General features: G+C 45.8%; 1 protein-coding gene across 1 annotated transcript in view; it reads left to right on the top strand.

Annotated features, from left to right (window-relative positions):
* Nucleotides 1-12905, top strand: part of GABBR2 (gamma-aminobutyric acid type B receptor subunit 2) — a 370642-nt gene that overhangs the window by 265623 nt on the left and 92114 nt on the right. The window contains exon 8 of the mRNA XM_069576091.1: nt 5546-5606. Within this exon, the coding sequence (XP_069432192.1) occupies nt 5546-5606 (61 nt within the window). The remainder of the gene's footprint in view (nt 1-5545; nt 5607-12905) is intronic.

The raw sequence follows: 12905 nt of genomic DNA on the forward strand, positions 1-12905 counted from the left end.
TGGCCTGTGCAATTCATAAACTGTTATTGGAATAAATTTCATTCATGCTTAGTGGTGAAACATTAAAGATGAACAGTGAAAACAGAATTAATTTTTCTAAGAGGGCTCCACTGAATCCTACTGACTGCTGGAATCCTTAGTGTACATTTTACTCTCTGCTGATTTTTCTGGGGATTCTCAACTGACATCATGGTGGAATTTTGCAAACTCAGATTATCTGGAGGATTATGAGTTAATCTCTGTGTGCAGCAATTCTGGGTTTTGCTTTTTTCATAATTGTCTTCTTTAGCTCTCACAGACAATCCCGAGAAGTATTTTTCTTCCTATTTTTCAAGTAGGAGAATTCGTGTTCAGAAACATTCAATGACTGTTCAAGGTCACACTGGTGGCTAATTTACTCTTGTCTGGTGAATGCAGAAACTAAAGTCTTTTTTCTGTATGTTATCCTATGTGTTCTGAAGATTCCTCTAAAAAAGAAAATTTAGCTTTACGTGTCCCAATTCAACCTGAACTGTTTGGATCAGCTTTTATGAAACAGATTGCTCTCTTTGACATGAGCAACGTCTCTTTCAGGAAGAAGAAAATTCCTTATAAACTATCCACTTGGGGTTTTACCTCCATTATTTTATTTGCATTCCAAATCAGCTCTGCGGTCATTCTTAGAAGCTCCTTTGGAAGTTAGAATCCGTTATCAATCAGCATGCAGTCAAGAAAGCAGAACACTTCAGGCATTTCAGAGGGAGATTTAATACAGGGAACTTGTTACAACTTTGTTGGAAGGGATGGAGGAGCAAGTCAGGTAGGCACTGTCACCAGAGATAAGTATTTACAGAAAATGACCAGGCCCCTTGGGCTGCAGGAGCAGTGAGTGGACTGGTTGATGTTGCCACTGCCTCTGACGTGCCTGAAGTACTTTCTGTTTTCTTGGATGCATGCTGATTGGTAATGGATTCCAACATCCACGGAGCCTTTAAGTGGCCACAGAGCAGACGGGAAATGCAGATAAAATAATGGAGACCCCAGCACTCTGGCCTCTGAGGCTCCTGCCCCTGCAATTTCTGTTGCCGCTGGGACCCCACCACTGCTACTGAGCAGTTAGCCGGAGCCCCGCTACACACACTAACAGTGCGGAGCTGCTGGGGCCCTGGACACCTGCAGTCACTCAGCTCCTGCTGCTGCAACCAAAGAAGGAAAAAAAATTAAAAACGCTTTTCCCTGCTGCACACTTTCTAACCCCCTGTGAATGCTTCTCATTAGCAGAACCTAAATAGACACCAGCTGGCAGGGGCTTCTGGGAAGTGTGGTTTCTGGGCTGTGGGCCCCTGTGACACAGAGGAGGACATAGTAGAGCGAGCGTGGACTGGGAGCTGACAGATTCCAGCCCCCACCCCAGCCGAAGCTACCGAACACCATTGCTTTGGAATGTAATGCGTCACGTGGTTTGGTCTCAGGTCGATGGAATGATCCTCTGTTATAGCCTGGACCGCATGCAACAAAAGCTTAAGGAGAGTCTTAACATTTCTGTGTACATAAAGAATACGCGTGTGGGGAGAAGAGCAGAAAATAATCCCTGATCAAGCTAAGATTTTAGAAACCAAAGCCAGCCCGGCTTCCCTGGCTAAGATGCCAGGCCACCGTGAAACCAGAGTCTGTCTAGTTGCCATGCGGACTTGACTCAGAACCCATCGCCTCTGTTCCCACCGGTTATCGCTCAGGCTCCTTTGGTTTGTGAAAAAGAGATTGTTCCAGTGACCTCTGATGGTAGATGTCTTAGGCCAGGTTACCCATGAAACAGACTCTGAGACAGAGATTCACATACAGGAGGTTTATCAGGGAGGCTCTCAGGACAAAACCAAAGAAGGGAAGCAGAATCAGGGAGAGGGATGAGCTGAGTTGGGTGCAGCACAGTCCCGGCCTCAGCCACCCCTGGGGGACCTCTGGAGCCCACGGTCCTTCACAGCTGACCTGAGCAAGGCGACTCAAACCGCTGTGTGCCTTCACTTTGACCAGTGGATGTAGGCTGCCCTCAGGGAGGAACTTAACCTTAATCATCACCCTTCGAGCAACCCAGCAGCAGCCAAGATGCTAGGGAAATATGTCTATCCTGGGGACATCTGGTCACACACCGCGGTGCTCACCACATCCCCTCCCAGAGGACAGAAGTAGAAGGGAAGTGTCTGCTGCCTGGCTACAGTGCGTAGGCACCTTGGCGATGCACTCTGGACTGGTCAGAGGGAGAGTGTGACCACCATCATAGTCTAAGTCACTGTCACTTCACACCTGGATGACCAGATGCCTGAGCCTCCCTCCCATGTCTCTTCTCCCACTTTCTCTCCAAGAACCAGAGCAATCGTCTCAAATCTTAAATCAGATTATATTACTTCTTTGTTTAGGCTCCCCACCCCTATGGCTGTTCATTGCACTTAGCATCCCCTCCAGAGCCCAGGTGGGGCCCCCAGACTCTGCCTACCTTACCTTGCTCCCCCTGCTGGCCCTTTCTGATCCTTCCCACCTGAGGGCCTCTGCCTTGGCCCTTCCCTTTGCCTGGAGTAGCTGCCTCTTGCCGTGCAGGCCTCAGCTCTTATGTCCCCTCTTCAATGAGGTCTTCCCTGGAAGTGTATTAGTCGCTTAGTCATGTCTGACTCTTTGTGACCCCATGGACTATAGCCCTCCAGGCTCCTCTGTCCATGGCATTCTCCGGCAAGCATACTGGAGTGGATAACCATTCCCTGCTCTAGGGGATCTTCTTGACCCAGGGATCAAACCCAGGTCTCCTGCACTGCAGGCAGATTCTTTACCAACTGAGCCACCAGACTCACTCCACCACCCAGGTACTGCCTTTTGATTTCCTTCACAGCACTCTTCAGTAACTGATGAGACCTCATTCATTTATTGGTGAACATGTTTCACCTGTCTGTCCTAATCATACGTAAAGGTCTCTGAGAGCAGAAATCAGCACCTAAAAGAGGACTCGGCCTGGAGCAGGTAAATATTTGTGGAATGTCGTGAGTTGAGCACCTGCTCACATGGAGGGCATCCATCAGGCAGAATTTCATGAACATCAGCTGACTGGCTTGTGGCCTTCCTCACTCATGTCCAGTCTTACCCAGGTGGGCTTGGCTGGGACGGTGGTCCCCATCCAGTCAGCCGTGGTCAAGTTTGCAGGGTTGGCATCAACTGTCAAACCCAGCAGATGCCATGGTCATGACCTTAGGAAAGAATCACATATTGAATCTTCCTCAGAAGGGGGCTTGGCGAGCTTCACCGCCCTTCTCTGGTGCAGACCCTCGACATAGCCACTTACCCACCCACATGGCCACGTGACTCGCAGTTACCACAGTCACAGAGCTCTCTCCCTTTGATTGAACACACAGTGGCCCATGTAGTTTGGGAGCTCAGTCACTTAGGGGCTGATATTTCTGAGCTGTGGCTTAGGGCCCGACAGTTTACCCCTTTGCCAGCTGAAATCATGTGATGTTGAAAATGTCTTCCCAAAGGTTGGAAAGCTTCTAGGTGCTCGAAATCTTTTTTTATTTCAGCTCTCTGCTATTAAGTGTGTTCAGATAAAAATTACTAGTGCCATTTACTGAATGCCTGTTGAAGACCAGGAGCTGTGCTAGGTCCATAACTCAGGTGCTCAGGGACTTGCCCGAGGGGGCCCTGAACCCAGCTTTGAGATACTCAGATGCTGGCCTCCTTCCACTGCATTACCTGAAAAATTGAGATAGGAGGAGCTCCTGTTTACAAACATAGTTACTGTGAGAAAAATAAAATATGACAGACCTTACTTCCAACATGAACTAATTAGTTTTATCTAAAAAGTAAAGGAGAAAGGAAAAAAAGAAAAAGTGAAAGGAAATTCTTTCTCACTCCCGTCCTGTATTCATCTCCAGTATTATTCCATCCACACATTGAATACCTTTCTATATACTTTTTCATTTAATAAAGATTCTTCAGAATTTGTCCACATTTTATATCCAGAGCTCATTGGAGTTCTTCAAAGCTTGGCAGAAGATGGGTGAATTAGTTAGATGTCCGCCTTTGCCAAACAAAGAAATGTCCTGTGAACAAGATCTGCATCTTTTCCACCCTTGCAAAGTGGTTTATTTGCATAAAAGTGATCCTTTGGAAGATGTTCTCTGTTTTTCAATCATCCCTAGAAATAAAATCACAGCTCCTGTCTCACCTTGCGCTGAAGTGTTTTCACACTCCAGGGAATTGCTTACCGTCACCTGAATATAGAATTCGGTGGGTGTTAGTTTCAAACTGATACTACTCACAGCTGTCTTCAGGATTTCAAAAAGATGTCAAAGTAGCCTTAGAACATGTCTCTCATTGCGACAACAGGTTGAGTGATTCTCTTTGTGCCAAAAGCTTCAGGGCCTCAGACTTTGGATTTCCACCATGGGAAGACATGTACTTTCTGTCACTTTCTCTTGAGAATTGCATAGAATCCATGGTATCGTCTGTGCTGTTCCCTGATGATGCAAGCTCATAACTGTGCTCGTAAAGCTGTGTACCTTTAAGATAATTCATTTTCTTAATTTCACATTAATGGAAAGAATGGAAGAGATTTATTTCTGGATCAGAAACAATATGCTGTGGTAAAGTTGTGCAGGCCTTAAAATCAAACTCGGGTTTGAATCCAGCAGCCTCACTTGCAATGACCTTGGCATAACCTCCTTCAATCTCAGTTTCTTGATCTGTAAAATTAGAATCATACCCCTTTCCACTCAAGCGTGTCATAAACACTCATTGATATAACCTGTGTCCGTTTCCTTGCAGGGTTGCAGAATTTTAGGTGGACCGTAAATAGACAGAGACCACACCCTCTCTTTATGTTCCTGGCTTATTTAGCCCAGGATATGGAAGCCGGGTATCAGCCAGCAAGGCAGATGCAGCAGATGACTCTTGTCTTTAGCTCCTGGGGTCCCTAATGAGGGGTGCTCAGCTGCCTGCGACCCTAGTCAGGTCTCACTGGCTCAAGAAGCTTAATTTTGTGCTGCCCCGTAGCCCAGTTATAATTGGGGCTGACATCACCACTCACGAAGAACTTACAGAAACATTCTCTGTCCTTAATAAGAAATACAGGCCTGACCCTGGATTCCTGTATCCCTTCTGACCCTTCAGATAAACAGCCTCAGCAAAGACCCGCATCTTTATGGGTGGGGCATGGGAGCAGAGCCAGGGCCAGGCTCCAAGGGCTTCGTCTCTTCCTCCATCTTTCCAACCACCCTGGAAGACCTTGTCCTGGGATAACACAGGGCACATGGCTGTTTAATAAATAGTCATGATGATAATGATGGTGCATATCTTGGCCTTAATATACATGTGTTGGTTTCATTATTTTGTGCTCCTCGTATTATCCAGATAAAGTCACAACCATTCTAAAAACAATTAGTTTAATTTTGCATCTGTGGTTCCTCAGGAGTCTGCTCTTTCTCCAGTAATAATTGCATTCTACAATTAATGAATTTCAGCTGAGATCACTAGTGTTTGGGCTAATATGGCATTTCTTCTTTGTTCTTGTTTGTTTTGTTTTTAGGGTCAAGTTGTATTCCGGAACGGGGAGAGAATGGGGACCATTAAATTTACTCAATTTCAAGGTAGGCTTTTTTGATGCTTATTCTCTCTCGTTGATGAATTCTATATTCAGAGATGTTGTGTTTATGCAATAAAATATGTCAGAAGAAATGAAAGTACAATGTTCCAGATAAGAGAAGGCAAAGTCAATAGAAAATACTCTGTGAAAACATTAGTTTCAACTTATTTAGAATATTTTTTTCTCAACTGCATAATTTCTCAGGGCTATTCAGCCTTTCCACATGACTCAGGCGCATGAATGTATGGGGAGTGGCAGTTAAGTCAGTGCCAGTATGCTGAGGAATCTGGCATTGTTTTAGCTTTTGATTACAGAGATTTTCAAACAGACTCTAAAGTTGAGATAATAGCACAGTGAACCTCATGTACTCATCACCCAGCTTCAACTGCTTTCTCTGTTTTGCCAGTCTTGGTTTATCTTGACTTGCGCCATCCCCCACTCCCCATTTTTTGCTATAATATTTTAAAACAGCTCCCAGACATTATCTCATTTCAATCTATAAATATCACAGTATGCATTTCTACTAGATAAGGACTTTTTAAAACATTACCACAATACTGTTATTGTACCTTAAGCATTTAACAGGTTTTAATATGCTTATTCCAAGTCTACGTTGCCCCTCTAATTATCTTGAAAATGACTCTATAATTGGTTTGTTAGGGAGTCCACTGGAGAAGGCAGTGGCAACCCACTCCAGTACTCTTGCCTGGAAAATCACATGGATGGAGGAGCCTGGTGGGCTGCAGTCCATGGGTTCGCTGAGGGTCTGACACGACTGAGCGACTTCACTTTCACTTTTCACTCTCATGCATTGGAGAAGGAAATGGCAACCCACTCCAGTGTTCTTGCCTGGAGAATCCCAGGGACCGGGGGCCTGGTGGACTGCCGTCTATGGGGTCGCAGAGTCGGACACGACTGAAATGACTTAGCAGCAGCAGGGAGTCCACACAAAGTCCACTCATTGCATTTGGCTGATGTGTCTCTTTAAGTCCCTTTTAATCTGTAATCTTCCCAGACACACTATTTGCAGGCCACTTTTGTTTTGTTTTGTTTTAAGAAAACGAATCATTTGTTGGATTTTCCTGCTGTCAGAATCAGAAGGGACCTCAGCAGCCATTCAGGCAACTCTCCTCATGTGACGAGGAGGAAATGGAGGCCCACAGGGCATCTGTGAGGAGCTGGGCCAGGTGTTCTGCCTGGAGGAACCTCGATTCGGCCTTTCACGGTCATTAGTAGGGTTGTTAGGCAGAACCATGAGACAGACCATTCATTAATGCAATGTTTTTCAATATCTGAATGTTTCTGGAAAATCCAGAAATGAGCAGTGCCTTCTGTGTCCACTCGTTTTGAGCAGATCCCAGAATCATCCAGGGAAAAGCAAGAAATGAAATCGAGTTATTCAGATCCATTCAGGCAAATCTCAACCAGATTCGGATCAATCAGGTGTTCTCTGGTGCCACCGTTCCATAATGCGACCTTGTAGATTTACCCATTTGTCTTCCCGTGGCGGATAATTGAAACGCATGTCAGCTCTCTGGTGTGCACAAAAGATGTAATTTTAGGCAAACGTAATTATTTTTCCATTTGTTAAGTCTTACTTCATCATTGGCTGAACAATGTAAGCATCTTGGCAAAGATATACTTACTTTTTTTTTTTTTGAGTGATTGCAACTAAATTCTCTTGTCACATTTCCAGTTCTCAAATTATATCGTTCTGGGAGAATATTTTGTAAAATATTGATTGGCCAATCACAGCTACAAGTGAATGCCAATTTTATTGCCTTTTTTCCCCTGAATGTTAGGATTAGATACCAACTCCAATGACTGGTTTTAGGCATTTGTAAAGAAAGCATTGTAGCAAACAGCAGTTCAGAGGTGAGTTGAAAACCACCTGATCACAAGTCCAGTGTATAGGCATGTGACTCACCGCTCTGAGTCACATGCCAGTGTCCTCATCTATAAAATAGGGATATGATCCTATCTACCGTCTTGGGATGTAGGAAGAGCTACATGACACGCCATAGAGAAATGTGCATATCTTTCCTGCTCAGCAAGTATTAGCTATCATGATTAGCTTTTACTCAAAAATTATGATACTTGCCTGGGGCAAATCCACATTTTCCTGGTGTGCTGAAGCCCTCTGGGTGCCACTTTCTCTGCCTACACAGAGCATGCGTGTGTGCTCAGTCGCTTCAGTCGTATCTGACTCTGTGACCCTATGGACCGTAGCCCACCAGGCTCCTCTGTCCATGGGATTCTTCAGGCAAGAATACTGGAGTGGGTTGCCATGCCCTCCTCCAGGGGACTCTTCATGACCCAGCGATCAAACCCATGTCTCCTTATGTCTCCTGCATTGGCAGGCAGGTTCTTTACCACTAGTACCATGTGGGAAGCCCACCTACCTCTTAGAGATGTTCCCAATACTTAATGACATGTATGGTGTCACATGTGCAGGGCCTTAGAAATGATTTTGCCCCACTACTTCATGATATAAATGGAGAAACCAAGGGAAGGGAGGTGTTCCACCCAACTGGCTGGAGGCAGAGCAGGACTAGACCTCAGCTTTCCCCGAGTGCCAACCTCAGCATGCTCAGGTGCACACCTGTGCCCAAGCGTCCTCCCTTTGCCACTTTTGTGTCCAGCTTTTATTGACTGTCAGAGCTGGGCCTTGCAGATACTCCTGTTTACATGTTTTTAAAACAGACACTGATTTTGTTGGCAGAGGATATTGTGCTGGGAGCATGTTCACATCAGCACAACAGTTAGTTTTCCAGATTCTTAGGATCTCAGATGTGCCTTACTGCCAGGATGGAGAGGCATTGATTTGTTGAGTAGGCTGCCCAAGTTGGAAGGGCTCCTGGTTATCACCTTATTTCAGAGGGGAAACTAAGGCTCAGACATGGGAAGGAACTGGCTTTGGGACAGTGAGTTCGTTCCTTCACTTCTCTGGTTCACCTCCAAGAGAGGCTGGCCTACACTGTTTCTGGGACCTTTCTGGAATTTACCCAGAGGGTGGGCCTGACCTCTACCTTGGGGTTACTAGATCCTAAATTGCCTCATGCCATTGACCTCAAAAAAGGCTTCTCAGTGAGGTCGCTATGCTGTTTTCTGCGGTGCCCTTCAAGTCCTCCCTCTCCCTGTCTGTCTCTCTCTCCCTCACCTCCTACCCTCCTTTAGGAGGGGCAGTGGCACAGCAGAGCTGCCTTACAGATAGCCAGCCCAGCAGTGGGGCTCGCTTTGCAGAAGACACCCAGGCCGTCTCAGCGCTCGCTGGCAGGATTTTGGAAGTCGGCCCATCCCACCCTCCCTCCGAAGACCTTGAAAGATGCTGTTTTTGGCTTCTTGTTTATAAAGTTCCTGGTGCCTTCTAAACCCTTTTATCTGTTGTAGAGGAAACATTTAGTAGGAGGCTGTTACCGTCTTTGTAAAACTAAAACACAAAGAAGTTGGAAATGGGAGGCAGTTTAGGGGAAAAGATGAAAAGGAGAGCCAGGAATCCATGGTCCTGCTTGACTTTTTTATTCCAGAAGTGTAGGGGTTGGTATCGCAAGAACATGGCACACAGTAGACCCTGGTACAAGTTTATTGAATTAATCTGTAGGCAAAAGACCTGAATTCAAGCCTGTGCTCTGAAGTTTACCTGCGATGTGACCCCGGGCAAGTCACTTCATCTCCCTAAGCCCCAGCTTCCTTCTCTGGAAAATGGATGTCGCTAATGCCAACTCTGCCTGTCCCCTGGGGCTGGCTGTGTGAGATCTTGCTCTATAAATTTTGGGTGATAGGAAACTAGTCACATCACTAGCATGCTGCCTCGTTCCTGACTGGCTGTTGGTAAATGTTTGCTGAATCGGTGAATGATTCAGCTCATGGAAATTTGAAAGCATGTTCATTTATTCGTGGTCTCCAGTGGCTTGAGTCTAGGCAGAGTGTCTGACAAACAGCGGTTGGTCTTGACAACAGAAACATAAACCAAAGCTACCTCACAATGATGGCCACTGCTGTCCCAGGCTGGAGAAATGAACTTTTTTTTTGCAAACTTAGGAGTGCTGGATAGACAGAACTACCTCTAAAATAATGTGTCAGGGACCTCCTGGTCCCTCTTGAGGGTGAAACATTTTGAATCCAGAGAGGGATTCAAAGCCAAAGCATGACCTTCCTCACCCCTGGCTTCCCTCCATTCACTCCATTTTCAAGACTTCCCAGGGACCTTACCTCCCAACAGGACAATCCTAGAGGGGGCAGGTGTGCCGGATACCATCATTGTCCCACCTGTAGTCCCTGAGCATTCATGGTTCCAATCATCTTATTAAGAGCACCTGTGCTTTTCGCCCTGTGCAAGGAGCGGGGCCAATATCCAGGGAGAGAATGCTTCCAGGGCAGCCCTGAGCTGGGGATGGATGAAGAGTAAAGGATAAATCCCCCAGTGTCCTTCCTCCCTTGGTTGGAAACTCCCAAGAGCTCCAAGGTGTGTCTGCTCTGTCTACAGAGGTCCCCATGGAATTGAGCCTCAGCTGGGCTCTCAGGAACCTGCTCATTAATGCAGCTTACCCTGGCTCCCTTCCCTTCCCTATCTCACCTCCCCACACTCCTATTAGAGTATTCAAGGATCACCTCCCAAATAAATTACATGCACTCTGTCTTGTCTCAGGCACCCTTCTGAGGGATCCACCCATGGCTGTAGGTAAGGCAGGTATTAGTATCCCCTCACCACACACCTGGGGTGCAGGGGGCCTAACCCCCTTTCAACTCCAAGTTCAGAACCCCTCCCTCCAGGCCATTGCTGACTTGCACCAAATCACGTGTGGATGAGAATGAATACTAGGGAATTGGCGCTTTTTTCCCCCATAAGAGAAGAAAGAATCCATGTTACTAACAAAGTCTAAACATGGCTCAGAATTTGCAGCAGGGAAGGAAGTTGAGTGAAGCCATGATTAGAGCCTTGTTTATGCTGTTCATGGTGAAACCCCAGCATCTGCTGCTCTAACTCACCACCCCTGCCTTCATTAGGCCTGTTTGTAAGAATCTGCTTGAATTCTGCACTGTTTCTGTGCAGCATAAAGGACTCAGACTTTGGAGTTTTATACTTTAGCACCTGATCTGAAAGAATGGGGTCTTCCACCATCTAACGACATAATTGTCATTCAGAAGGTACCTATGAAATGCAGGCTTGTCCTCCCCATTTGCAAACATTAATTACCATTTGGTCTTCAGGGTAACAGATATGGTTCTATTCAGTGTGCATTTCCTGAGCATCTGCCAGGTGCTTTACCAGCTCCTCTGGGAAAGCCAACTTGAATAAGATACGGCCCCTCCCCACAGGGGCTTCACAATCTCCCTGGCCAAGTGCCAGTGCCTATAAAAGAGGGAATATAATTTCCAAGAACCTACTAGAAAACTTTCGGAGCTAGTTTGACTCCAGTTTGAAACTCAAGGCTGATTTTTAATATCCTTTTCCTTCTGTGAAGTCATGTATCACAGCCCTCTTCACTAAGCCTTGGGTTTGGAAAGAGCAGTTTGTTGGACTGCCTCTCAACTTGACGTAGTTGAGTGGAGACATAGTCCACTAAACTGCAGGTTACACCTGAAGGGCTGTGGGTCAGCAGAAATGGAAGGACTCAGGTGAATATGGGCTCTTTCAGGCTGGAAGTCTGACCCTGACCTTGATGCCTTCCAGTCCTCATGATCCAGGGCTTATTTTTCTTGGAGCTCAAGGAAGATGGCTTGGAAAGACAGAAGTATTTAGCAGACCTTGTCTTTCATTGAGCCATAAACTCTCCGTGTTAAGGGGAACCCTGACTTTCCTTTACAGCATTGTCTCTGCTTGAATGCCTTCAGTGACAGGGAACTTACCTCCTATCATGTGGAAAGTTTCGAAGCAGGCATGCCTAATCATTGCTAGCCATGCACTGTGGCTTAATCTTTCTGAGCCATCATTTTAGCACTTATTTTAACACATGATTGACCAGGGGATTTTTGCAGAAACTAACACCTGTGGCTGGCAATTTGTTACTTAAGTGAAAATTGAAATATCTCCTGTGAATAACAGTTGGCTAAGAAAAGATGTGTTAATACCTCTCTGGTCAATAATGAGTTAAAGTAGTGAAACGAAAGGTTTTCCTTGCTTAAAAGTAATGGTGAGAATCCACTGACATGAGGCTGTGAATGAGCCTGACTCAGTGACTAGCGCAGATGAGAGCCGTGATAGCTACTGGCTTCCTGCTCCTCTCACGGACACTTTTCACAATGATCCCAGATTTACCACGTCCAGAACTGCTTGAGCAAGGTGCTGTCTTATTCCTCAGGACACACTTCACACTCCTCATTTCATGGAATGTTGTTATCACTGGTCCATGGAAGCCCCTCTGCTTGTTTGTTTATGCCTTTATTTCCCTTATTTATTCTCATCTGCCACTCCTACCTACCCCAAGAAAGGCAAGCATTCTAAATGTTTAATGCATGTATTGTGTTTGAATGTTTCCTTGCAAAATGTGTGTTGCTATTTTGTGTGCATATTTTGACTCTGCATCGAAGCAACTGGATGTTTCTTTCTTTTCCCACTCAGCAGTTTGCTTTTAAGCTACTCCACATGGCCGGGTGTACATCTAGGCCATGGCCCTCACAGGACATAGCCCTCCCCTCCCCTGATGACACCACCTAGATCACCGTCAACTCCCTGCCTCCACACATAGTGAGTGTCCTCGGACATGTTCCCTATGAACCCAGCTGGGCGTTTCTTGAGGACAAATGCCCACGAGCTGAATTGTTGGGTCAGAAGGTGTGTCAACACTGAACACGCCTAAAATTTGCCAGACAGCTCTCAGAAACGTCCCTACCCGTGCAGCTCCTACCAGCATGAGGAATTCCACATCCCTACCTCCCACCCTCAGTTGGTGTTTCCCATCTCATTGTTTGCCAGTCTAAAGATATAAAGTAATATTATGCTGTGGTTTTGAGTATCATTTGTCCCTGATGACTGATGAGTTTGGGCATTTCTTCCTGTGCTTGTCAGCCACTTCTTGTTTACTGTGGGTTCTGATCCTTGGACCACTTTTATTTTGAGGGTATTGTCTTTTGCTTATTGATTTGCAAGAGTTCCTCACATAATTTTGATTTCAGCTTCCTACTGGAGCTTTAGGCTTTGCAAACATCTTCTCCTGTTCGGCCATTTGTCTCTAAGCTTAAAGTCCCTGATGAACGGAAGTTCTTAATTTTGATGTGCTAATTTTCATTCTTTTTTTTTTTTTTTTGATCCTATGGTTTGGGCTTTTGAAGTTTCTCAATGGTCATTTCCTGGCATCACCAC

Source organism: Ovis canadensis, chromosome 2 (assembly GCF_042477335.2).
Source record: "Ovis canadensis isolate MfBH-ARS-UI-01 breed Bighorn chromosome 2, ARS-UI_OviCan_v2, whole genome shotgun sequence".
In the NCBI taxonomy this organism is placed as follows: Eukaryota; Metazoa; Chordata; class Mammalia; order Artiodactyla; family Bovidae; genus Ovis; species Ovis canadensis.